Source organism: Trichechus manatus, unplaced genomic scaffold (assembly GCF_000243295.1).
Source record: "Trichechus manatus latirostris isolate Lorelei unplaced genomic scaffold, TriManLat1.0 scaffold00074, whole genome shotgun sequence".
Taxonomy (NCBI): domain Eukaryota; kingdom Metazoa; phylum Chordata; class Mammalia; order Sirenia; family Trichechidae; genus Trichechus; species Trichechus manatus.
Genome location: NW_004444010.1, coordinates 12239052 through 12264995, shown reverse-complemented (window position 1 = coordinate 12264995; position 25944 = coordinate 12239052). Strand labels below are relative to the sequence as shown.

General features: G+C 36.4%; 1 protein-coding gene across 4 annotated transcripts in view; it reads left to right on the top strand.

The window, feature by feature from the left end:
* Nucleotides 1-25944, top strand: part of PDE4D (phosphodiesterase 4D) — an 889016-nt gene that overhangs the window by 551346 nt on the left and 311726 nt on the right. Inside the window, exon 1 of one of the 4 annotated variants that reach the window (XM_004380497.2) lies at nucleotides 5550-6310. The exons of the other annotated variants lie outside the window; for them this stretch is intronic. Coding sequence (XP_004380554.1) covers nucleotides 6246-6310 — 65 coding nt within the window. The 5' untranslated portion in view covers nucleotides 5550-6245. Of the gene's footprint in view, nucleotides 1-5549; nucleotides 6311-25944 lie in introns of those variants that run through there. 4 annotated transcript variants of the gene reach the window in all.

The following is a 25944-nucleotide window of genomic DNA, read 5'->3' as shown; positions in this document are numbered from 1 at the left end:
TCTCATGCATCTACCTGAGCTAAGAAGCACACTCTTCATGAGTATCATAATCCCTATAGTAGTCTTTTCTTGAAATCAAATATTTTGAATTAATGCACAGTTCTGAAAGTCAACTATAAAATATTTTCTGTCCCTTTTGATAGACAATGTAATTTGTTGACATATTGAAATCTGTACATTATCTGAGGCCTCACATGTTGTTACTTTTTAAAAAGATCATTTGTTAGATGCTATTACCCAATGAGGCAATCAAAATGTCAGCTGTTGTGTAGGTAACAGCAAACCATTATTACTCATGTTATGAATATAACTGAAGGCCTTATCATACTTCATGGACAACAGACTGGTGATAGTGTCATATATGCCCTCATCATAGCATTTATACACCTGAAAATTAGAACAAAGACAGTGAAGTCATATTGGTTAATCCTGGATCCTTGAAAATCTAAAATTTACTGTTAAATTTAGTGACCGTTAAATATGTCCATCATTATACCTGTAACATACACACAGTATTTTTAATGGCTATTCAGTCATAGGCACTGTCAACCTGAGGAGGATGATGGCTTAAAACTAATTTCCAAGAGCTTAGCGATTTTTGATATTATATACACAAACATCTCTCCCTCTCACAGACACACACACAACACACACATCATGAAGAGCAAAGTTTTGGAGTTAGATACACTTAATTACAAATATTTCTTCTGCCACCAGTGATATCACTTTGAAAAAAGTACTAGCTTTCTTTACGTATAAAATTAAAATTTCTTTACGTTATCACACCTACCTTGCAGAGTTGTCATGATGATAAAGTAAGAAAGTCTGTATAATTTACTTAGCACTTAAACAAATTGTTGTCTAATCAATTCCAATGCATGGCAACCCCATGTGTGTCAGAATAGAACTGTGCTCCATAGGGTTTTCAGTGGCTGATTTTTCAGAAGTAGATCACCAGGCTTTTCTTCTAAGGCACCTCTGGGTGGACTTGGACCTCTGACATTTCTGTTAGCAGTTTAGTGCGTTAACCATTTGCACCACCCAGGGACTACACTTAGCACTTACTAAAAAGAAAAACAAACTAAACCAGTTGCCATCAAGTCAATTCCTTCCTGTGAATTCCAACTCATAGTGACCCTATAGGACAGAGTGGAACTGCCCCATGGTGTTTCCAAGGAGTGGCTGATGGATTTGAACTGCCGATCTTTCGATTAGCAGACAAACTCCTAACCACTGCACCAACTTAGCACTTAGTAGGTGCTTAATTAATATAATTATTATTATCCTAACCTGACATTTTACAAAAATAGGTAGGGAACCTTCAATGTATAATCCTCTCATCTTCTCCTTGGAATTAAGGAATTTAGCTCTGAGCCAACTTAATGCCAATAGGAAAGTCCTTGAAGCTGATTATGTACCTAGTGAGTGTAATAAGACAGGATAGGCTGTTAGAAATCTGATTGAAATTCTCCATGTAAGGAAAATACCACTTTATTCCCCGCAAAATGAGGAAATGCTACAAGATTTCAAAGCTCTCATTAATGTTAGAGTACGATACAGAATACCAGGAAACTAAAAAACTGCAGTTCTCTGTGGTCACTTTTCTTCAAGGTAGTTGGCATATCTATAGTTCTGAACTTAAGCAAACTTCACAGGCCTAAATATTGCATTAGTTTCTAACATGAGTCTAAGAAAGCTGCTCATGGCAGATTGGTACATGTAGAGGGTGTACTGTAATCTGAAAATAGGAGTTTACTTCGATGACAGAAGATTTGAAAGTGGGGCAGAGTATTTCAAAGTGCTAATATCTGAGAAAACCTGGGTTGTACATGAAAATTATCCCTTAACATCTCCTTTAATTGGTTTCAGTTAATGTTTTATGCTTAATTCATGGTTCTTGATAAATGCCATTAGTCCCACAAGTCATGTGCGCCATTGAATGCTGAAAGAAGGAAAAATCATGTTTTAGGGTGTACCTAATCCCCTGTATGCTAGTGATGATTCCCACATGAATGTTGCCCACACAGCCTTGTGGACATCATTGGTGGTCTAAGAGATGATTTAGGTGGTACCCCAACTCTTTTGTTTTTTCTATTAATACTTATTTTATTTTGGAAAAGAATATAATCAACATCAAATTCATTTACAGAATAAAGTTACCTTTTAAGTTTAATTTATTTAAGTTAAAAAAAGTGAATAAATGAATAAAAGCATCAAGTAAGTAATGATGTAGATGCGATGACAATATGACAAAAATTGTGGAGACAGTATCCAAATTACTGAAGTTTGAGAAACATCATGCTACATAATGGTTCTATTCAGCAAAACATGTGCAAATGATGACTCCAACCAATTTATACATCTGGGGGTACAATCCACCGAAATGCTATGGTGATCATAGGCAAACAGAAAAAAGTCTACAGAACATGGTACAATTCAGAACATCAGGGGAGCGCTGAGAAATAATAGCAGCTTCTGGATCAAATACATGTTCCTCAAAAGCCTTACTGACAAGGGCCTCATGATTCCTAAAGTCCAGTCTTCCCAAATTCAGGCATCCTCATCAGCCTGTACACCATCACATGCTTGTGCACCAACAGGAATGTGGAGGGCAGTGACATATCGGAGATGCTTTTCAAAAGACACAAAAAACACAGGCACTCAGGTTACAAAACAGGCCACAATTTCAGATGTGCTCATGTGAAAATTGCCTTGGAATAGATAAAACATTGTAACATTGATTAAGTACTATTAGTTTTTTTTTTTTTTTTTCCCCTGTTACTACCTTAAACATTAGGAATAGAAGCCGAATTAAAAATTTAAATCTTGATGGCCTGGTAATGCTGTACTTCTTTCTTTTTCTGTAATGCTACCTTGATGTACCAATCCAGCTAGCTTTGAGTATCCTGCTTAGTTGTATACATTGTCAGAATCCACACTTGAATTTATATTCTTTGGAGACCAAAAAACAGAACCGGGTCAATTTTGACTCATGGCCACCCGATGTTTGTCAAAGAAGAACGGTACTTCTTTGGGTTTTCAATGACTGATTTTTCAGAAGTAGTCGGCCTTTCTTCTGAAGTGCCAACACAACCAGTCTTTTGATTAGCAGCCAAGGATGTTAACCATTTGTACCACCCAGGGGTATTTTATTTTGGGGCTGGGATGACACATTAATCATTATGGTACTGTGTTTAGAGGAAGTGGTGGTTCAGTGGTAGAATTCTCAACTTCCATGCTAGAGACTTGATGGCCAATGCACCTCATACACAGCCACACTCATCTTTCAGTGGAGGCTTGCATGTTGCTGTGATGCTGAACAGGTTTCAGCAAAGTTTCTAGACTAATACAGACTAGGAAGAAAGGCCTGGCAGTCTACTTCCACAAATCAGCCACTGAAAATCCCATGGATCACAAAGCTCCAATCCAATTGTGCATGGGATCGCCATGAGTCAGGGGACAACTCAACATCAGCTAACAACAGCATATAAAGTTTAATAGATGCCCAATAAGTGGATTAGGTTTTTCAGAGAAAGATTTTTGCTACATGTGGAACTTTCAGCAAGTGAAGAGGGAACAGTATGAGGGGCACAGTGGCCTCTTATGTGATGTGACAGGGAAGGGAGTGGCAGTGAGCTAAGAAATTTTCTTGGGACAGAGAGGCTACTTGGGGATCTTAGAACACAGGGCTGATTAGTTAAGGAGAGTTGAACACACAACATTCAGAAATTGCAGTCTGTGATCATTGACATTTTCTATCTAAAAAGATAGCGAGAAGATATGTGGTAGACCCTACATGGAAGCGAACAGTGTTCCAAACAAATAATAGTTGTTTATTTTACTTAGTTTGTCTTTTTTCTTCCTTTTTCCATACTAAAATTCCAAGGAGAAAAAAATTAACCACTGTCCCCTCAAAATGAGTGGTTTTTCAGCCAGTAAAATATGAAACTTCTGTATGATATGTTAATGGTGGACACATGACATCATGTACTTGTCAAAACGCATAGAACTGTACAACACAAAGAGTAAACCCAAATGTAAACTATGGACCTCCGTTAATAATAATGTATCAATTGTAACAAATGTACCACAGGAGTACAAGATGTTAATAATAGGAAAAACTATGCAGAGGGAGCGGGGGCGGAGGGAGGAGGATATATGGGAACTGTCTGTACTTTTGGCACAATTTTCCTATAAACCTAAAAAAGTCTCTAAACGTCTCTAAAAAACGTCTATTAAAAAAAAAAATGAGCGCTCTCACAAACCTTCTTTTGAATAACAGAAAATGTGTGATTAGTTAACCTGCCTTAAAGTGCCAACAACAATACTAACATGGGATGGAGCTAAGAATGCATGAATTTCCCCAGTAGACGTGGAAAAACTGCAAAGTTTATGAATAACTGTATGGAAAGTAATTTATTGACATTTACCTTAAGAGACCTGAGGGTCACTGAGAGAAATGCACCTTGGGGCATGACAAGGAAGAGTCGAAGAGTTTGTTGTACTAAGCAGCCAGAGCCTCTAGTGGATTGCCTTACTATGTTAATTTTCCAAGTTGTTTGGATGGGTCACAACTGCACTCCAACGTCCTGTCTGCAAATGCTAAATAAATAGCACGTTCACGTCAGACTACAGAAACAACATACTAACCAATGTCATTTAAGAATCAAAATGCTTATTTTCACTTGAAAATTCACACCCAAAATAATTGAAGTTGGCACACCCAATGTGTCTGTCTGTGCAAACGTTGCTTCTTCTAGGCACAGTTCTAATTAACTTACATTATGTCTACCATAAAGAACAATTTTTATATCAGATATAGGAGGTAGGACAGTGATGGGTCTTCAAAATAGTAAGAGATGATATTTAGCTTCATTCCTTACTGAAGATCTGTCAAGAATTAGCAAACCCAGTTTATGCATAGAAATGGATGAACTTTGCTATCATTTCCAAAAGAAATAAGGTTTAGAAAACATTGTGCAAGGTAGCAGCCTCGGTGCATGTAGCCACTTGTCCAACAATAAATAATACATTAGATTTTTTTCAGTTTAAACATTCCAGTGCAGACCGATGCAGTGATGCCAGCTACATTCTGTTAACTTGTGAAGAGGCAGTGTGCGTATCTACAAACAAGCCCTAAGAGTGACACTTCATTAAATCTTCTCAAAATGAACTGCTGTCAAGTCCTCAAGTCCTCTCAACTTTGCTTCTGAAGAGAAATGGTAGTTTTCAGCGCAGTGCTTACAGAAAATGACTTTTTTTTTTTTTTTTTTTTTTTGGTAAACAAACAATTCAATGGCGAGAGGTTTGTTCCTTAAAAAGGTGCTCATGGAATCTTACCCTGAATAACACGGACGCCTCATTTCCCAGAGGAGGAAATGGTTTTGTAAGTTTTGAGAGGTCTCCTGTCTGCTTCACTGGTTTACAGTCCCAGTCTGGCACTGTATCTGCCCCTCAGCTTTGTATATTTCAGCAAGAGAAGGGGCTGGGCTAGGCGCTGTGGTTTTTTTTTTTTTTTTTTTTCCTCCTCTCACTTCCCTGCGATGTTTTGAACTGCCTTCCTACAGACGTCATACAGCCCTTGAGGAATAGTTTCTGCCTGGTGAGATTGAATGATAGTTCTCATTCACAAAGGCTTAGAGTCAGATTCTAAAGCAGGGGACAAAAACGGAAATTACATTCACAGGTAAAGCAGTCAGCCCAGCTCAAGTGTGGAAAGCTTTTGTTCCCTCACTGATTTCTTTGCTCCACGGACAAGCGTATTTTCCTGTGGTCACCCTGAAATGGAACTTCCCTGACAGCTCTCCGGTGTTACACCATACCTCTAGGTCGTTTTCTTTTTTCTCTCTACCTGAGTACTTTTAAACTGTTGGAAACCTTTAAACCTGTTACTACTGAATTGCAAAAAGGAGATCAAGTGGCTCTTTCACTGGGCTGTTTTCCCTTGTGACCTAGATGAAGAATAGATTTGAAATGCAGTTCCTCCCTTGGCAATACAAGACAGAAAAGAAACTGTCACTTCTGAACAGCCTAGTGCTGGAGTAAATTCAGCATGAAAGAGGAAAGCGCTCCTGCGTCTTAAAGCCTTCCCTATGAGCTGGACTTGGGGCAGGAGGCGGACTTCAGGAAATTTGGATTTCTTCAAGCAGCCTCCCTTGGAAATGGAATATATTTAAAACCTTCTTTGCAGAAAGACAACTGTAATATATTAATCAGAATACTTGGAGACTTTTTTATTCCCCAAAATGAGCATTATTATGAAGCCGAGATCCCGGTCTACAAGTTCCCTAAGGACTACAGAGGCAATTTGGTAATGTGCTTTCTCTCATGCTTCTCCCCTTTTCCCATTTAAGATTGACATAGTTCTTGACTGTTTAGTAATTACTGACAAGGTTCAAGTGTTAGGTGTGACGTTAAAGCTTCGTGAGAAAGGGCAGTCCTTTTATTCTGTATTTTGTGCCCACTCTCCTCTGTTCTAACCAAAGTGGTGTTTGCATTTTTTAACTCCATGTGGACTAGAGTGATTCATTTGATGAGAAAAGAAACTTGAAGATATTTTGGGAGTTTAGAAAATGAAACTTGTCATTTTTCCCTGTTCGATTTAGTTGCTTGTTTCTTCATCTTTTTTTCCTGCTGCATCAGCCAGCTGGCAGTTGGCAGCCTTTGCCACTATCTTTATAAGTAACAGATTTTAGCACAGATGTATTAGAAATTAATAATGCTATGTATCTTTAATAATACATGTGTGATCAACTTAAATTTAACTATGTGGCTAAATATATACCAAGTTACCTTTCAGACATCTCCTGTTTTATTTTGTTAGTAATGTTCCCTAGTAAAAGTACTGTATTTTTTGCTAATTTTAATAGTTTCACCCTAATGAAAAGTGTGTTAATTTTAATTTATTCTACTATTTCCCCAACACTTGTTTGATATGCTCATAAACATATAGCCCTTAAGGAATAGTTTTCCAACAAAGGAACTTTTGTGTCTACAGAATACTTTTATGGCTACTATTTCAGAGGTTAATCTTATTTATCTTAGTGACTGATGGTAAATAAATAACTAAGCTTGCCTCTTTAAAATGGAAAAAATATGCTTTAGATAGGGAAAATAAAAGCAGTGATTGAAGACAGGTGGTTGGGAGTATCATAGAAGAAGGCAAGCAAAATATATTGTTTTATTATGTGAGCAGGCAAACACACATATACTTAAATTATTTGCATAAGGAATTCTGCGTATGTTTATGTGGTTGGGTGTTTGCAGTTATTGTATTCACATTTTATAGTGGACTGGAAGCAAAAATTGCCTCTGCAGTAGTATTCTGGTGAGTTTTAATAGACTGTGGATGAAATGCATCAATAAACTATAGGCAAAGACTTTGTCCCTTATGTCACTGGCATTCCTTACAAAAGAATACATGCAATAAATTCTTCCTTGAATTTATTTAAAGAAAAGTTTGCATATGCAAATAAATTTGATCAGTCTGTTTTGCCAAACAGTAAATACTGGGAAACACTAAGAATCCTTTTAAGAATTACCATAGCTAATTTAAATCTCTGACAAGGATAATCAGAATTCATAAAATAAATGAAGTTCATTTATTTGTTATTTATACCCTGCCTATCTGAAAAGAGGATCTGATACTTGAATAAAAAGAATTTAACCAAGGTCTATCCCTTTCTGCCTGAACTGCCAGGAGACTTATTTCCAAATTCAGGACTCAATCACAGTGATTAGTTCATTTCATGGGACTAGGGCACTGATGACCTTTACTTGTCTGAAATTGTCATAGTCTACCTTTAGCCACTATTGTTTTCTGTACTATTTTAAATTGTATGAGTTATTTTTATTAGGAAGCAAGGCTGAAACTCAAAGTACAATCTTTTAAAAATATGTATATTGTTCCATTTAATTTTAAATGTTTTGCATAGTGTTGGGTCCGAATAGTTTATGAGTAAGAAATAAATGTCTCTCATTTTGCTAATGAGGCCGAGGTTTAACTGTATTCTATGGAAACCGCTTCAGTTGTTAATCTTACGTATGACTTATTAATAATATAACTGCCTGGTACCACTGCTGCCTCAAATAATTTGACACGAGAGTGTGGTTACAGTTTTTATTATCGCTTTTATCATTTAAATTCTATACATACACACATATTTATTTATTTATATTGATGTATATGGGAGTCCCTGGTTAGCGCAGATGGTTAAGCGCTACTATTAGCCAAAAGGTTGGTGGTTTGAACCCACTCAGATGCTCCTTGGAAGACAGGACTGGAGATCTGCTTCTGAAAACCCTGTGGGAAAGTTCTGCTTTGTAACACATGGGGTCTGGAGTCACCATGTGTTGGAATCGACTCAACCGCAACTAACAATAACAACATATTTATATATGGTAAAATCTGTATAGATTACAGAGTAAATGTGTGTGCATGTATTCACGCGCACATATATTTACTTTATTACAAATAAACAAATAAGGCAGGCCATTCTCTCCCTGTGCCTCTACACATACTGATCCCAGAGAGCTCTGCAGGAAAATGTCTTCTCATCAGCCTTCCTATTTCTAACTTCTCAACAACCCCACTACTCAATTCCTTTTCAAACACTAAGGCCAATTTCATCCTCCTGAACAGTTGACTTCTCATGGGAGAGACTTGTTGATTTAACATTTATCCCTTTTACAGATTTCTTTTTATTTTTCATTCTAGACTTCAGAACACTTTGTTCTTGGAGACCCATCTTTTGTCTTTATCATCTTGATTCTGTTTATGTAATTCCATTTTTCTGGTCGATTGGAACTTTTTTTCCTCCAAAATTCTGCTTTTCTCTCAGGTGCCTGAAATCCAAATGCTACCTCAGCAGTTCGTTATCTGCCTTCTGCAAGAATCTAATACTTTGGATGATTTCTCCTTTATTTTTTTCTGTCTGCTTCTCTTTAACCAATACCATAAAAAGCAATCCACACTGATTTATTCTTAACATCCCTGATTAAATCCCTATGAGGTATTTACATTTTTGAAGGGGGCGCTTCATGGCAAGCTTATAACAATATTATGCAGGTTTGCTCTTATTTCATATTCTTAAAAGGACAGCCTTAAGTTAGAGTTAAGATTTTATGAATTAAAATAATGAAATAGAGTCTTGAGATTAATCTGTTTCCATTTAATATGTGTCACAAATTTAGATGTCATATAATAAAAGTATATACTAGATTGCTTCTATTTATTATTCAACAGGCATTTATTGAGAACCTACTATATGCTGGGCTGTAACAGAAAATGATTACGATATTTATTTTTTAGTATATCCTTTAAAAAACTGCATGTATGAAATTGAGAAAAATAGCACATTTATTTTCATATGCTCATAGCAGTTAATAAAGTTAACACAATCATTAATTGGGGTGCTTGCTGTTTACCTTTCTCTTCCAATTGCTTCAGTAACAATATTCTACTTTTGAGTTATATATAAGAAAACAATTCAAAATATTTGAATTTTACACATCTTAAATTCAGATTTTGTCAACAATTATGTATTATAATAATATTTCCATTCATATGCCTTGATATCTTTATGGAATTTTATCATTTACAAATGGATGTCCCAATGATACTTCTCATTAACGTAATAAGATTTAGATGATTCAGTTTAAGTTAAAACATTACAATCCTGTCAAATATAAATATAAAGAAAACTTTGGTCAACAAAACTATATTTTGTTCTTTCCTGCTATGAGAACATTTATCATTGTTTCAGATATATATACTTGTCATACTTAAGATTTTTCTTTATGTAAGCTGGGGGAAAAAAAGAGATGCTACTATCCAAAATATGACTACTGAGTTCAAAAATAAAAAGCAAGATATGAGACAGAATATCAAAACATGTAATAATCGTACTTAATGTTTACAGGTATAGAAAAAAACTATGGAGAACTCTCTTTCAGGCTTTGGTAGTGGTTACTTTTTAGAGGTAAAAATGGTAGGGACAGAGATAGCAAAGATTTGCTGTTTTTTTTTTCATCGTACTCTATATTGCATGAAGTTTTCATCAAATAATTGTTACCCGTGAAAGTTTAAATATTTTAAAAATATAACTACTGCAGGCATTAGCAAGCGCATATATAGATATAGATACAGGTGTATAGATATACCATTAAACAACAATTTACTCAGTGTCCAAAATACAGCAAATAAGCGTATCAGTACTGATAAAAGCCACTTGCTGTTGAGTTGATTCTGACTCACGGCGACCCCATGTACGTGTCAGAATATAATTGTGCTTCATTGGGTTTTCAATGGCTGATTTTTCTGAAGTAGATCGCGATGCCTGCTTTGAAGGCACCTCCGGGTGAACTCAAATCTCCAGCTTTCAGTTAGTAGCTCAGTGTGTTAACCATTTGTACCACCCAGGGACTGCATTTCAATAGCAGACAGATAAAATTTTCTGGATTTCTTTATTGCTTTAGATTAATAACTGATATGCTTTTTTTCCCAGTAACTCTCTCTTTCTAAGGCTCAGAAAAAATTAAGGTTTGCTGAAAGTTCTTATTTTGGCCTCATGATTGTAATGGAAGGTATTTGTGTAGGCTAAAACTACTAGTTTTATAATTAAGAAAAAAAAAACCTGTAACAATATTGATCAATGCGTTGGAAGGAAAATTACTCATAATCCCACTATTCTATTCTCAACCATTCTCATTTTCAGTTTAATTTATGTATCCTAAATAGTTGTAAATACTGTTTTTGTACTCTGCTTCTTCATTTAACATATCAACAGTTTTGTATTTTTTCTAATAATACTTCTAGCTTTCATTTTATTGTCTTTTACAAATGAGAACTAAGCTGAGAATTGTGCATGCAGTATTTCGTTTAGTCCTTGTAACAACATTGAAAGGAAGGAGTTGCTAATCCAATTTTACAGATGAGGAAATGAGCCTAAGAGATAAAAATGCAGGCAGTCCCCGATTTAGGACTCTTCAAGTTACCACGAACCACACTTACGACTGTCCTTTCTTTTCTTTTTTTGGTGCATCTTGTCATTAGTAGTATGTTGCAGTGTGTAATTTGCTGATGTTGTCATTCTCAGATGTGCACTAGCAGATGTTCAATTTTATGATTTACCGTTCAAAACACTGCCAGATTTATAATGATACTGATAATAAAAGGCAATAATAATGAAAACTTAAAAAAAAGAGGTATTCCATTTACATCAGAATTGATTTATGGCAGATTCATTGAAATGCAACCCCATCCTAAAGTGGAGACTTGGGTTAGAACCCAAGTGTGTCCACTTCAAAGACAATATACTCTTTTTACTTTAGTATGTCATCTCTCTTTACTGTTTGCCTAATTACCATTTTTATGACAGTAAAATTGTCCATCTTGTGAATATATCTAAACACACTGCAATAATGGGTTAGATTTTGGGTGACTGGAGAAATAAATTGGAAGTTGTCTTTTTAGAGTCTGATAGCCTATGAAGTTTAGAGCTGATGTTCGGTGTTGAAAAATGGCTGTTTGAAAGATTCTTGTAGTGTTAGCCTCTGGGTCATTATATATTATCCACTGGTAGCAAATAAGGTCATCTGTTCCCTACTATAGAGAAATAAACAGAGCCTTCTGGTTTTGAATAGATCATCTTTCTAATTATATCAGCAAGCTTTACTTTGTTCTCTGCAAGCTCTAAGATTTCAGGTTAGAAACAAATACTGTGTTTCAGACTTACATGAAATTTCATGTTTTATGTCGGCTTTTAAAAAGATACAAAATTCTCCTTCTTACACTTTATCTTAGAAGCTTGTAAATGGGGAAACATATGGAATTTGCAGGCTTTCTACCTGTCCAATATAATTTTGATGTAACTTACTTTCAAAGTTAGTTCAGAGTTTTGACCATTTGATAAACTTTTTTGATCCCATTTACCTAAGTTGGTGTTACATCCGCTATAAACCTGTATATACGCTGCTTTCAGAAGAAGTGATTAAGAAACCTTGGGTATTATATTAAACATAAGTACAGAAATATAGAGTGGATCACAGATCGGTTTACTCTTTAAAGTCGTAAGTTATGGGATTCCCTGAAAAAGCTATTCATCCACTCTACTTTTAAGTCGCTTTTTTGCCATGGAAAAACCATTTGGTCCCTCTAAAGTCACATCTACTTGCCTATAAAATAAAGAGGATGTGCTAGATTGCTGAATTGCAAGCATTTTTTTTTTTCCAACGGAGTACTTTTTACAGATTAAATGTGATTTGGAGCCAATACATGCATACACCATATTTTTACACAAATAACGTGTGCTTTTTGTTTATTTGCCAACTGTGCCCTCCCTCGAAAAATATTTTCATAAGCTCACTATGCTAATTTTTTTACAACATATAAAAAAATTGGCATAGTGACACGAAACTACCTTGTGGCAGGGAGGGCACGGTTGGCAAACTAACGTAGAAGACCAAGTTTTTTGCATAAAAATACGGTGCATATACACACCCATATGAAAGATTTAAAATTATTTGTATACATGATATAAAGAGATAAAATTAGAAACACATGTATATGTATGAAATATGTAAGTAAAAACATATAACCATAGATATAACAGTAAAAACCTTTGCACCTTTACTTCCGTCAACCCCAGTCCCTCTTTTCGCACTACCTCTAAAGAGCCCTAGAGTTTCAAGGAGTGTAATTTGAAAACCCCTAAGCTATGAGTCGGAATCGACTCGACGTCAACAGGTTTAAGCTAATAAACTATTTAGGTGCTTTATAGTTCTACATTCTGTAGTGCTACCTTCCCAGTGGAGGGTCATTTGTGTCACCAGGAGGAGACCAATATGGAAGAACTACAGCTCATTTTGAACCAGACATCCACCATCTACCACCTTACCCTGTTTAATGACACTGCCACCTTCTAGGGAAAAGCTGCTATTAATGGACTTGAATGTAGAGGACCTTTTTTACCCCTTGTCTCAAGCCTAAGAACTACTGCTAGAGGACAAAAGGAGTCAAATGCAAGTCCTTCCATGTTTCTGCTACATATGAGGGAGAACAAAAATTATAAAACTAGAAAGTAGTTGCAGAGTATATGTGCCCTGGGGATCACAGCTTCTAAAGCTTCCCTACAGGAAACAGTCCTGGTGTTTTACAACCCACACAGTTAGAAAGTTCTTGTTTATTATGTCTAATACTAATCTCCCTTGCTTAAATTTTAACTCATTTCCTCTTAGCTATCAATGGAGATATGATAGCAAATCAATAGATAAGTAGATTCTTCTTTATGACATTTGAAAACTGCCTATAGGTGAATTATTGGTCTTTATTAAAATTTCATATAGCAAAATATTCATTCTGAATTGGAAAGTAGATGGCACCAATGTGATTTGTTGAAAGAAATATTTCATTGAACATAGTTTCAATATGCGATTGTTTTCAGGCTTCCTACCGAAGAGCGTTCCCATTGTACCCAATTCTTCTTCTGTTTAAAATACATCAAGATGGGAAAATTCACTCTTTTAAATTAGTATGCATGACATATTCATATATAGAGAGAATACAGAAAATAATAATCCTTAAACATCTATGATATTATTTCATTGCAATGTGGCATGGAATTTCTTCTTTGTGTTGGGGAAATTTTATGACCAAACTAGTTAGAATGAATTACTGCAAAACGTGTCAACTTTTAACCAGTGGCATTCAAACATAACTGCTAGCTGTAATATTTCCTCTGATAGTGCAGATTTGTCATCAAACAGCAGGTAACAGCATCAAACAGATTGGCAGCTGGACTACCAGCTAGTGACAGCAGACCCTAAGTCTATAGTGATATTAGTAGAAACAACCCTAGTAATGGTATTAGCTACAACGTTTTGAGAATCCACTGGTAGACACTGGACTAGGTACCTTACACATTTTTGCTCGTTCCTCCTCAAGTAACTCTATGAGTTTACAGAGTTCGTAAATCACGGAGATGGAGAAAAACCATGCTCTGTCTAATTCTAAATCCCACATTTTGTTGTTGTTTTGCTTGTTTTTTCCACACTCTCTAATCTGCTTTGACCACACAGGGTTTTGCCTCATGGTATTCCCAAAATAAGTCAGCAACCTATTATTTGTACCTTTCCTTAACCTGTTCTAAATTGTTCATTTCTCCTTTAACCTAGTACGTACAACTCAAGAACATGTTCACTCCATTCCCTTCTGTATTTGTCTGCCTTCTTTCCCAAAATTTGCATTCAAGCCTTCAACCACAGACCCTAGAGATGTGTCAAGAAATAGAAACTGGACTTTGACACTGCTCTGTCCCCTAGAGATCTAGCTAGTTCTTGACTTGTTCAACTTATTGACCTTCTCCTTCAGGCCAGACTATTAATTGAGTCGTCTTCTTCCTCTCTGGCATTTGACCATTTTGTAGAACCATAAAATCTTTGAAATGAGAAGGACCACAGAGAATAACCAATCTAATTCTCATCCACCTCACCCCCATTTTGGAGCTGGAAACGTTTTGCTAGTCTTTAACATTTCTAAGTAGAGTCAAGGAAAATTGTTAGAAGCAGTATCAGTGGTTCTCTAGTAAAAGATTTTTTGGTGGAATAGTTTTTAAAAGCTCAAAAATGAAATCTGAGTTCCAACAGAAAGCTAAAAGTTAGTCTATCAAGCAAGTATGTACAGGCAATTCTATTGTAATTCTTAGGTTTCTAATGTAATTCTTAAATTCTGTGAAATTAATAAATGCAATGATAATTCTATTGTGACTTGTCAAAAAAGTAGATTGGAGAATTATGCACAGATTCGTGGAAATTGGGGTTTCAGCAATCTCCTGAAAGACACGCAAGATAACATTTTTACCAAGGTCCTGTCCAGAAAACTGAACTCTGTTCATGAGACTTTTTGGAAGTCACGCAGCTAGTTAAGTAGCTAAATTCATGTCTTGAAGTTCTAAGTCTACTCCATTCTCTTCTGCCAATATAGTCTTTAGCAGAGATTAAAGTTAATGGCCGTTACTATTTATTGAGTTCTTACTATGTGCCGGGCACTATACTATTCATTTAACAAGAATTATCCCATTTGGTCCTCCTGATAAATCCTGTGAGACAAGCATTATTATTATTCCACATCTTACAAATGAAGAAACTGAGGTCTAGTCAAGTAAATGACTTGCCCAAAGTTGCATGGAAAATAAGTGAATTGCAAAAATTCACACTATTTTTAAATTATAAAATATGTTATCTTCAGTGATGATACACACATTTACATGTTGAATGTGTTAACGGGTATAAAGTACTTAGCACACTGGCTGATTTCTTGTGAGTTGCCAAGAAAAGTTAGATTGTATTATGCATTTTTAAAGTGTGTGTATCAGTGTGACTCTTTAAATAATCAAGACCTATAAATCTGAAAACTGATTCAAATGATGAGGTTCCCCCCCCCCCAATACAAGATGGTCTTCTTTGACACATCTCAAAACTGAGCATTTAGACAGAGCTAGGTATTCTGGATAAATTATATAAACAGTGTGATTCAAAGAAGGCATACTTTATCCAGGTAGGTCAAAGAAGTAAACAACATAGAGAAGGTGACACCAGAAAAAGGGGTCAATTGAAAGCTTCTGATTTAGTTATTTAAAAATCAGAATCCTCTCGGGAAGCAGATCTAGGCAGTACTTTAATCTGAAAGGAGGGGCCAGGTACCTGGGCATTTTTCCTAGGTGCATCCTTGTAAAGACTTTCTCCATGAAACCTTCCTACTTGGGGCCACCTGGTAGTTCAGTCTTACTGTGATCACACTGCCAGGCTTTCTCTACCTCTCCAAGTCCCCTTCTCCTCCAGTTCTAAAGTGCATTCTTGATTGTGTAATCACACATCTTTATCTCCATAGCTGAGTCTCATCCTTCCTGCCAGGCCCCAGACTGGGTAGGACTCCTGTTTAGTTTGCCTTCCTATAGTAGCTCAGCAGAAAGGGCTTAAGCCTCTTAGTACATCAGTTTCTAAAAAGTCAACAGACAAAAAATAACATCTGTTCCTGCAGCCTGGAGTGTTACTTCAGGATGAGCTATACATCCGACAGGGCTAGAGATGTGGAGAATATGGTATCTTAGTGGAAACAGGCAATTAGGTTTCCACATCTCTACTATCTACTTATTTTGTCATGAGTAGTTACCAATAAACATGGGTAAGAGCATTCCTTTGTTATAATTAACAGTTGCACATTAGGTTAAGAAGTGTGACTGAGGGTAGAGTTAATCATTTTGGGATAAGAAATTAAAATGGAACACAGTAGTCCCAATGGTTTATCTGAGTCCTTTTGTTGAAATGAAGTCTACTTCTATATGAATCAGTAAGGTTTCTGCAGTATTATAAAACACACACACACTCAAAAGCAAACCTGCTGTTAACAAAATGCCTTTATAATGGTTTTATTATAACTGGGAAAATCATTTTACATATATAGTTATGAAATTATATCCTTAGCTATAAATACCTGTGGAATTTCTCCATAATTGTAAGGTGTGTCTCATGTAATTCACAAAGGATTAGTACCCGTTGTTTAAAGTCAGGATGGCTGATCTTTGTTGTCTATGGTCAGCTTCTTACCATTAGGAATAGCTGCAGGAATAATATACTGACAGCTGCATCAGGGCCCAGAGAGAAAAGGGGCTGTGATAATTTGGTGACGTCTCCCAGAGAGAAAACCAAACGAAACCAAACCCACCGCCATTGAGTCAATGTTAACTCATTGTGACCCTATAGGACAGAGTAGAATTGCCCCATAGAGTTTCCAAGGAACAGCTGGTGGATTTGAACTGCTGACCTTTTGGTTAGCAGCCGTAGCTCTTAACACTGTGCCACGAGGGTTCCAGTGTTGCATAATGTGGCTGCTGGCCATTTACATGACCCTGGTTATCTCACAGTACGTTTATATATCTAAACTCTGCCATTAAACTTGCATGCAAATAAAACTATAGCAAAAACAGGTATATACATACATAAAAATGAATGTGTATAATTTTTAGAAATTTTTTATGTGTTTTTGGTCATTTGTCATCTATAAAGAGCATACCCTTGTAAATATTGTAAGCCATTAAAACTCTTTTTGGATATTGCAAACCAGAAAAAAAAATTAAATCACTGATTTTAATTATTGATAGCCACCCAGATCAAGAAATAGTTTTACCAGCGAAACAAAATGCACTGTTAGGTCCCTTCTAGTCACTGCCCACCCCTACCAAGGGTAATAACTACCCTGATTTCAAAAATCACCAATTACTACATTACAAATTACTATTTTCTGCTTTTGAATTTTATTTAAAAGGAACTATCTCACATGTACTAATTTGCATTTGGCTAGGTTTTTTTCCCTGCAAAATGATCTTTGAGAGATTATCCCATGTTGATATGTGTGTCTATACTTCATTCATTCTCCATAATGTTGAACAAACTTGTTTGAAAGATAAATTCAGAAAAAAAATCAAATGTTCTATTTGTTTAAATCATAATCTGATATATAGGAATACAAGAGCATTTAGAATTATTGTCTTTTTACAGTAATTGTTTGAATATGATTTAATGTCTATCTTAGTTATCTAGTGCTGCTATAACAGAAATACCCCAGGTGGATAGCTTTAACAAACAGAAGTTTATTCTCTCAGTTTAGGAGGCTAGCAGTCCGAATTCAGGGCACCAGCTCCAGGGGAAAGCTTTCTCTCTCTGTCGGTTATGGGGGAAGGTCCTTGTCATCAATCTTCCCCTGGTCTAGGAGCTTCTCAGCACAGGGACCCCAGGTCCAACGAATGTGCTCCGCTCCTGGCGCTTCTTTCCTGGTGGCATGAGGTTGCTCTCCTCTCTGCTACAATTCTTTCTTTTATATGTCAAAAGAGATTGACTCAAGATACAACCGCATCCTGTAGATTGAGTCCTGCCTCTTGAACAGAACTGCTGCTAATCCTGCCTCATTACGTCCTAGAAATTAGAATTTGTAATACATAGGGTAATCATATCAGATCACAAAATTGTGGACAACCACACAATACCGGGAATCAGATTGACACACAGTTTTGAGGGACACAATTCAATCCATAACAATGTCCAAAGTCTGTTTCTTAGACTCACCCCCAATGGCCATTTCTTCTGGGAGGCCCTCCCATTAGTTGTTGTTAACTGCCATGGAGTCAGCCCCCAACTCATGGTGACCCCATGCACAGCAGGATTGGACCACTATGACCATATAGGGTTTTCACTGGCTGATTTTTGGAAATAGATTGCCAGGCCTTTCTTCCTAATCCATCTTAGTCTGGATGCTCCCCTGAAGCCTGTTCAGGATCATAGCAACACAAAAGCCTCCACTGACAAATAGGTGATGGCTGCACATGAGATCAGTTTACCAGGAATCAAACCTAGGTCTCCTGCACGGAAGGCAAGAATTCTACCACTGAACCACCATTGCCTCGGAGAAGCCTTCCCAAACCTCTCCAATCAGAATTAAAACTCCCTTCTCTGTGATCTCCTATGACCCTGTTCTTTTGTCTGTTGTAACACTTGAAACATTGCGGTAATTATCCACTGTTTCCTTTGCCTCTCCTCCTGAACTGTGAGCATGTTGTAGGGTAGGCAATGGATTTGCTCATCTTTGTAACCCCTTGCCCAGCACTGGAAGCGCATTCTCTGTTGTAAGTGTTCAACATCTGCCTGTTGTAGGAACATGAGCAAGTAGAACATTACATTACATTACAAAGAAAATCTTACAATCTGTTTTTATCTTCTCTTTGTTTTTAATAGATGGCGCTTTGCTAGGGATTGTATAGGATGAGTTAAAGGCAGAATTTACTCTCTATGGTGAGAAGTTTCTAGGAGGATTTTTGCCCATTTCCTGTGGTTTGCACCCTTAATTTACCACCTTCACTGGTAATTCTGTTCTCTCCACTTCTGTATGAATACATCTCATTCCTTCAGGTATCTTTCATTCTAGAATCTACACTTCACGGTTTTCCTCAATATCTCCCCCTTGCCCAAGAGATTCATCTCAGTACCAACAACTAGCAATGGACTGGATATACAGAAATGCTTATAAGTGCAAGTGTGTTGCACATATTAATCACCCAGATGGCATGGCTGATCTTCTGACTCTATCAGTCAGGTGATTAATATGTGCTGCTGAGAGATCTCTTAGAGGGAAGCACTAAGACCACCACTTCAGGCTCCCTCCAGCTCTGCCTGTGAGCATTGGGAAGCCAAACACAGCTGCCCATCCAGGCAGGTTTGGAGGCTGAGATGCTGAACAGGAGCCAAGCTCATCTTGGGGTCCTAACAAATGAAGTTGACCTCTGACCTTCAAAGTCGAGAAACAACTTAGGGTTAGCATCCCTCCTTGTATTGTGAGCTTTTCCCATTGTTCAGTCAGCTAAAAGCTTTACCACTTCTAGAAATAAATATTTTGAAGTACTAAGAAATTAAGACCTAATTCTTAATTATAGAGAAAGTAATTTTTTATATTGTACAAAAACATTTCCTAGCCACTTGACCATTTTATCTGATTCTGCAGCTTAAAAGGTACAGTCCTTTAAAAATAGTTTAGTTGCCAGAAATCTCTCTGCTAGTTACAAACATAAAGGTATATTTTTCATTGTTTCATTTAATAATATTTATTAAGCCAGCTCTGCCCCAGGCATCCTGCAGGTTGTTAGAGAGACAATGATGAAACATATAGTCCTCACCTTCATAGAATTTACAGCCTAATGAGTTTCTAAAGTATTCCTGTGGAGCAGATGATATCTCGTTTTACCTACAATTACATCCCTAGGATTTTTATTTTATTTTATTTTTTTACCTTCATGATAAGAGAGTAAGTTTAAAGTTAAAATAATGTTTCAGTTGCTTCCAGAAATCCACTGGTAAGCAGAATAACTTAAAAATCTTGCTGCTTCAGTTTTGGATGTGGTTACATATGAAACAAATCTAGAATTTTTATTTTATGTTAGGCCAAAATATTTTGCCTTGGCTGGGGGGATATTTTCATTCTAAATAAATTATTTACTTAATCACCTCCTATGACACTGAGTCAGCCAATTTAAATATATAAATTTATCTTATTTAAATAAGCCTTAAAGCCAACAGATTTCTTTCTCATTTCGATGAATTTAACCTTTAATTTTTAAACATAAAATACATAAACTTGGAAATTTTGATCTACATATAGGAAGTGAACATGAAATGGGAGCATTAGGAAAAAATAGCTAGAAATAAGTGAATTTGAAACAAAAATAGTTCATGAATTAATCTTTTACATAGTTTAATTTGTGGCCAAAGTATCTGTCTTCACAGATAATCTTCAGGATACCTTTATTTTATCCTAGTTAAATTTTGAAAAATATTTGAGCGTTCTGCTTCACTAAGAAGGGAAATAAACTCTTCCTTTCCACAAATAACTGTTACTCGCTTGTCTGCCAGCTCTGTAAACAACTTCGTTTTACTATCATCATGGTTGAGTGCACTTTTATTCCTTTGTTCATCATGAATAATCCAGGCTACAACTGCATTAGTTCAAGTAAGGTCATTTAGTCAAATAAGAATCTAATAGAAGCTTTTGGAAAAGACTCTCAAAGAGCAGATTCCATACAGGAAGAGAAGAAACTAGTATTTATGGCCCCCTGTAGTGCAGTGTGAAGGGTAAACCCTTAAAGATTATGACTGCCATAATCGACTCAACAGGAAAGGGTTGGTTTGTTTGTTTTTTTTTACATATAAGGGCACCAGGCGACAATAGAAAGCCTGTTTGCGAACAAAATAACAAATTATTATCAGACTTTCATAATGAACCCCATTATTTGATGATTCCCAATCACACTTGTGTACTACTAGCATTTTTGTGTAATTATAACAGCTCCGAATCTGTATTACTTAGAAATAATAAGTGCTTTTTATGAACTTTAGCCTGTAGTCAGGAAAAATGGTAAGATTTTAGATTGAGTTACAATTGAATTTCTAACTTGGACCTCCCCCTTCTCTCAACTTTATAGCCTTGGTCACCCCTTCTTAAATGATTATCTTTTTGAACTTTTTCCTTGTGTTTCTGTTTTGTTGTTGACTTTCTTTGTAAGCTGTTAGTAATGTTGCGTATAAAGCAGGGAGTTTCATTCTTTTAAACTCCACATGTATTATTTCTTAATGGACAAAAATTGCCTGAATTTCCAATACCCAGAGAAAAGCTTTAGATAATTTACTTCAATAAAATGAATAATTTGTTCAAAGCATCAAACATATTTGCTTCCATAATTCACATCATTTGTGCATTAGTGACTGTACATGAGATTATGGAGAAAAAATACAGAACATGGATAGAGCATGCAAACTTGGACTTGCCAAAATGTCTTAATTTAATTACTAAATTCCCTTGTTGCCAGATTGCTTTAGCATTTCATGTCCATTCAGTTGCTTCCTCAACATTGTATGGATGTAAACTACCCTGTGAATTTCAGATTCTCATAAAGAAGTTCTAGCCTTCAAGACAAGCCTTAATGGAGTACCAAATGAACACCTTAGTGCCTTTTGAAATATTTCTGAAAGAAAAGTTGCCTTAAAGTCTTCTTTGAATTTCTTTATTCATTCGTGCCCCAACTTAGAGTGTGAACCTATTTGAGCAGAAAAAAGAAAAATACTCTCATGATATTGTTTTTAAAAGGGTCTCCCTCTGCTCTGTATAAGATAGGATAGATTCGAGTAATTAGATTAAAGAAAAGGTTAACCCACTGCTGTCAGGTCGATTTCCTACTCCATTGGACAGAGCAGAACTGCCCAATAGAGTTTCCAAGGAGCACCTGGTAGATTTGAACTGCCAACCTTTTGGTTAGCAGCCGTAGCTCTTAACCACTATGCCATCAGGGTTTCCAAAGAAAAGGTAGTGCTTTGCATATCAACTCATGTTGGAATTTGTAAATTCCTATCGCGTTTGATGGGAGAGAAAAGTTAAATCCATGGAAACTTCTATGAAGTTTGGTCACAATCCTAGAAATTTCTGATTTAGTACAGCTTCTTGAAGAAGTTCATTTGTACTACTGGGGAGAAGGAATTATTCCCTGTAACAATGAGCTTCTCACTAAAGGGAGTAATAGTTGGAAACTAAAGGCTGATCTTTCGTAATATATCTGGTGACTTAAGAAAGATTTGAGGAGGGACTCTGAGTAACCCTTGCTGTCACTATAGGTGGTTAGATGGAAAATTATGCATCATGTAAATATGCTTAAGCTGGAATCCCTAAGAGACAGTAAGGGTTTTTTTTGTTTTTTTGTTTTTGTTTTTGTTTTTGCTCAAAGCCTTCTAGCCACTTTAAAGAAAGAAATAAAAAGCACTTAGAAAGTAAAGCTTCCTGAGCCAAGAGTAGGCCAGATAGTCAATGTTCTGTGTGGCTTTGTAAATACTGTTTTTTTTCCATGTGAAAGTTGATGGCTAGGTTTTAACCTTGATAATCATTTTAAAGTCAGACCTTATCTGCTTGGCTGCATCCAATTTATTTCTATTTCTTGAGACCTTAGGAAAACAGAGCCAGGGACACCACAGAGCTGAGCTATTGGAATTCAAGAGCTGTTTGGAATTGCCAACAGTATGTTCTAGAGAGCCAGGAAATATGAGATGTCAGACTGATTGCGTTCAGAACTAGGCTCCTCCACTTACAAACAAACTAAGTGGTCTTAGGCAAGAAGATTAAAAAAAAAAAAAAGCTACCCAGGGGATTTCTATGAAGATTTAATGAAATGATATATATAAAGTGCTTGGTACAATGCCAGACACCACAGCACACTCAATAAATGTAAGCCAGTTTATTATTATAGTTAGGAGAGAAAAACTGACAGAGTTGACAACGATGAACAAAAGAAACAATTCTTGCCTTCTGGAAAGTTACAGACCAAAAGTAATCAAGGTACCACCTCTTTTCTCTTAAGGTTACACTTCTCCACTCACTTCACACCAGGATCCAAGATCTCTTTCATATCTTCATGTTTGTATTTGTGTTGTTTTATGTTAATCTTGATACAAGTTACTCTTTGACATAATTTACTATCTGAGGATGTTAGAATTTTAGAAGTTTGCGAAGCAGTGTATGGCATAACGTGTATATGATCTTTTGCAGGTGCAATGATAATGGAAAATGGCAAACCTAACCATTGTTCAATGTGAAAATTAAAATGAGCCTGAGTATGACCTTAATCTAAACTTATTCCATTAAATAAATTTACATGAATATTGAAAAAAAATCAGCTTTATTTCTAGATGAATCTAGACTGGAACCTTCCTTGACATAGACTTCTTAAAAAAATATGTATTATTTTCTAAATATTACATTATTTCAATATATGTTACTTTATGTTCCATTCTTAGAAATAAATTGTAGTAAATAATAGCCTGCAATTATGCTACAGGAAAAGAGAGATATATATGCTTTTGTGTAGGAAACAGTTTAACAACAATGCTTTTTACTTAAGAGAGTTTTCTACAGTCATTTATTCAGTCAACAAATATATATTAGGCTCCTTCGTGTGCTAGATACTGAAGATGCAGTGGTGACTCCCTGCCTTCATGTAACTTACTGAACAAAATAAACTAATAAAATGATTCCAAATTGTGGTAAGTGCAGTGATGAGAACAAACAAGGAACTAAGCTAAAGAGAGTGTGTGTGTGTGTGTGTGTGTGTGTGTGTGTGTGTGTGTGTGTGTGTGTGTGTGTGTGTGTGTATCCAGGAGAAGTACTTTAGTTGGGGTGGTCAGGACAGTTGACAACTTAAGGCTCCAGTCAAGCAAAATTGGGGAGGAGTACAGGCAGAGGGGGCAGCATATTCAAAGGCCCGGAAAACCCAGCAGATGTGAGCAGCAAAAAGAAGGCCAGCTTGCTCAATCATTTAAAAAAAGACAAAAAAAATTTTTTTTTAATGCTCTGTTAAGAAATTTTATTTATATGATCCTCTCATTCAGATTTCCAGTAAAAATTTGGTATTCTTGGAAGGATGGTCTCCCCCTATCAATCTGGTATTTATCTCCGGCTAGATTGTTTTGTATGTGTATCAGCCAGATCTTTGTTGGTACAATGTGTTCCTGAGAGCCCTAGGAGACCAAGATTAGAGAGTGGATGTCACCTAGGGAGAGAAGAACTTACACCTTCTGGAGCAAAAGCACCCTCAAGGATACTACAGGGGTTTCCTTTTTATGCAAAGTTTAAGAGCCTCTTATGAGTTTGACTTAGTAGACTTGAAAAGCATTTTTTATTAGGCCTAAGATAACCTCTTCTTAATGCCTATGCCAGCCCACAAAAAGATAGATTTCCAAGAAATCACTAAGAACTGTTAAGCCCTGTGATTACTTTTAAAAGGCAACACTAGCATCTGTGCTTTTTCAAGGTAAACTTATCTTGACCTTAAGTGACAAGTCACCTAGCACACAACCCATACTGCATTCTCTCTTGCTATGAGTCCATAGATTTAAGTGTTACTAATGCCTCATATGGAGCCCTGGTGGCGCAGTGGTTAACAGCTCAGCTGCTAACATAAACGTTGTCCGTTCAAATCCATTGGCAGCTCCTTGGAAACCCTGTGGGGCAGTTCTACTCTGTCCTATAGGGTTGCTATTAGTTGGAATTGTCTCGAGGGTAACAGTTTTGTTTTTTTTTTGGCTTTGGAGTGCCTCATGTGGGTCAAATTTATTTATGATTTTAGTTTAAAATGCAGTTGGTTAGTAGACGTATGTGTGTGAAAAATAGTTTTACCAACCGGCATTACCAAGTAATGCTGTCCTTCAGCTGATAGTAGGGTGGACCCATTGTGACAACATGAATCATGCAAAACAGAAAAATAAGCGATGATTCTCCACACCGAAGGAGGGACAGATGTGAGCATGGACAGCCAGTGCCCAGCAGAGGCCTGGCACTGACAGTCTAACTGGCAGGACTGTTCAGGACATATGTGGTTTTCTTTTCCTTGGCCACCCTTGATTAATACGTAAATAATCCTATGGGTTGTATCAGCCTCAAACAGAAAACACATTTTTGGCTTGTATTAAAAGGAACCCCTTCACAATTCATTGACAAAGCCATCACCCTGTGTTCATCCTGCAGGCTCCCAAGTACTTTCTGGATCATAAAACAACAAAACAATGACAACAGCAACTATGTTAAGGTTTTTATATGAAATGTTGTTAGGTGCTGCCAGGTCAGTTCCAACTCATAGCAACCCTATGTACAACAGAAAGAAACACTGCCCGTTCCTGCACCATTCTCACAATCGTTGTTATGCTTGAGCCTGTCATTGCAGTCGCTGTGTCAGTCCATCTCATTGAGTTTTTGTCTTTTTTGCTGACCCTCTACTTTATATATTGGATTGTAATATATAATATATATATTTCATTGTATAAATACATTGCATTGTAATTCTTTTGACATCATAAAATCCATTTAAGTCTATGTGTAACTCTCTGTTATTCTATCCACCAAAAAATTTTGCTATTTAATGTCTACATTCCTTGACCATAGTGAAAAACAAAGTTTACTCTGCCCAGATATGTCCATTTAAGTAACTATGACAGTGCAGCTAAATAGAACCGCTCAAAAACAACTCCAAAATGAGCCAGAGAGAGTGGAAGGAAGGGAACGAAGGAATGCATCCAAACATAGCCTTGAGTTTCTGTATGCTCAGTAATACCTCTTTGCATCAAAACTTCATGCCATTAAATTTTACCAAGTTTATTGCTGCCCTTGATGCCTTCCATTTCTTTTAACCATGGTTTTGCCTTCCTAGAATTCAAATAGTCTTAGCAGTTGATATTTATCTTAGTTGAAACTGAGATTCTCTTCATCCTTTTGCCCTAAGACTCTTACTTTGAAACCGAAAGGTCATTTTAAATGTGTACAGTACTTGGGAAACCACATAATAAATTCAGATAAATTCATGCCTATTAAAA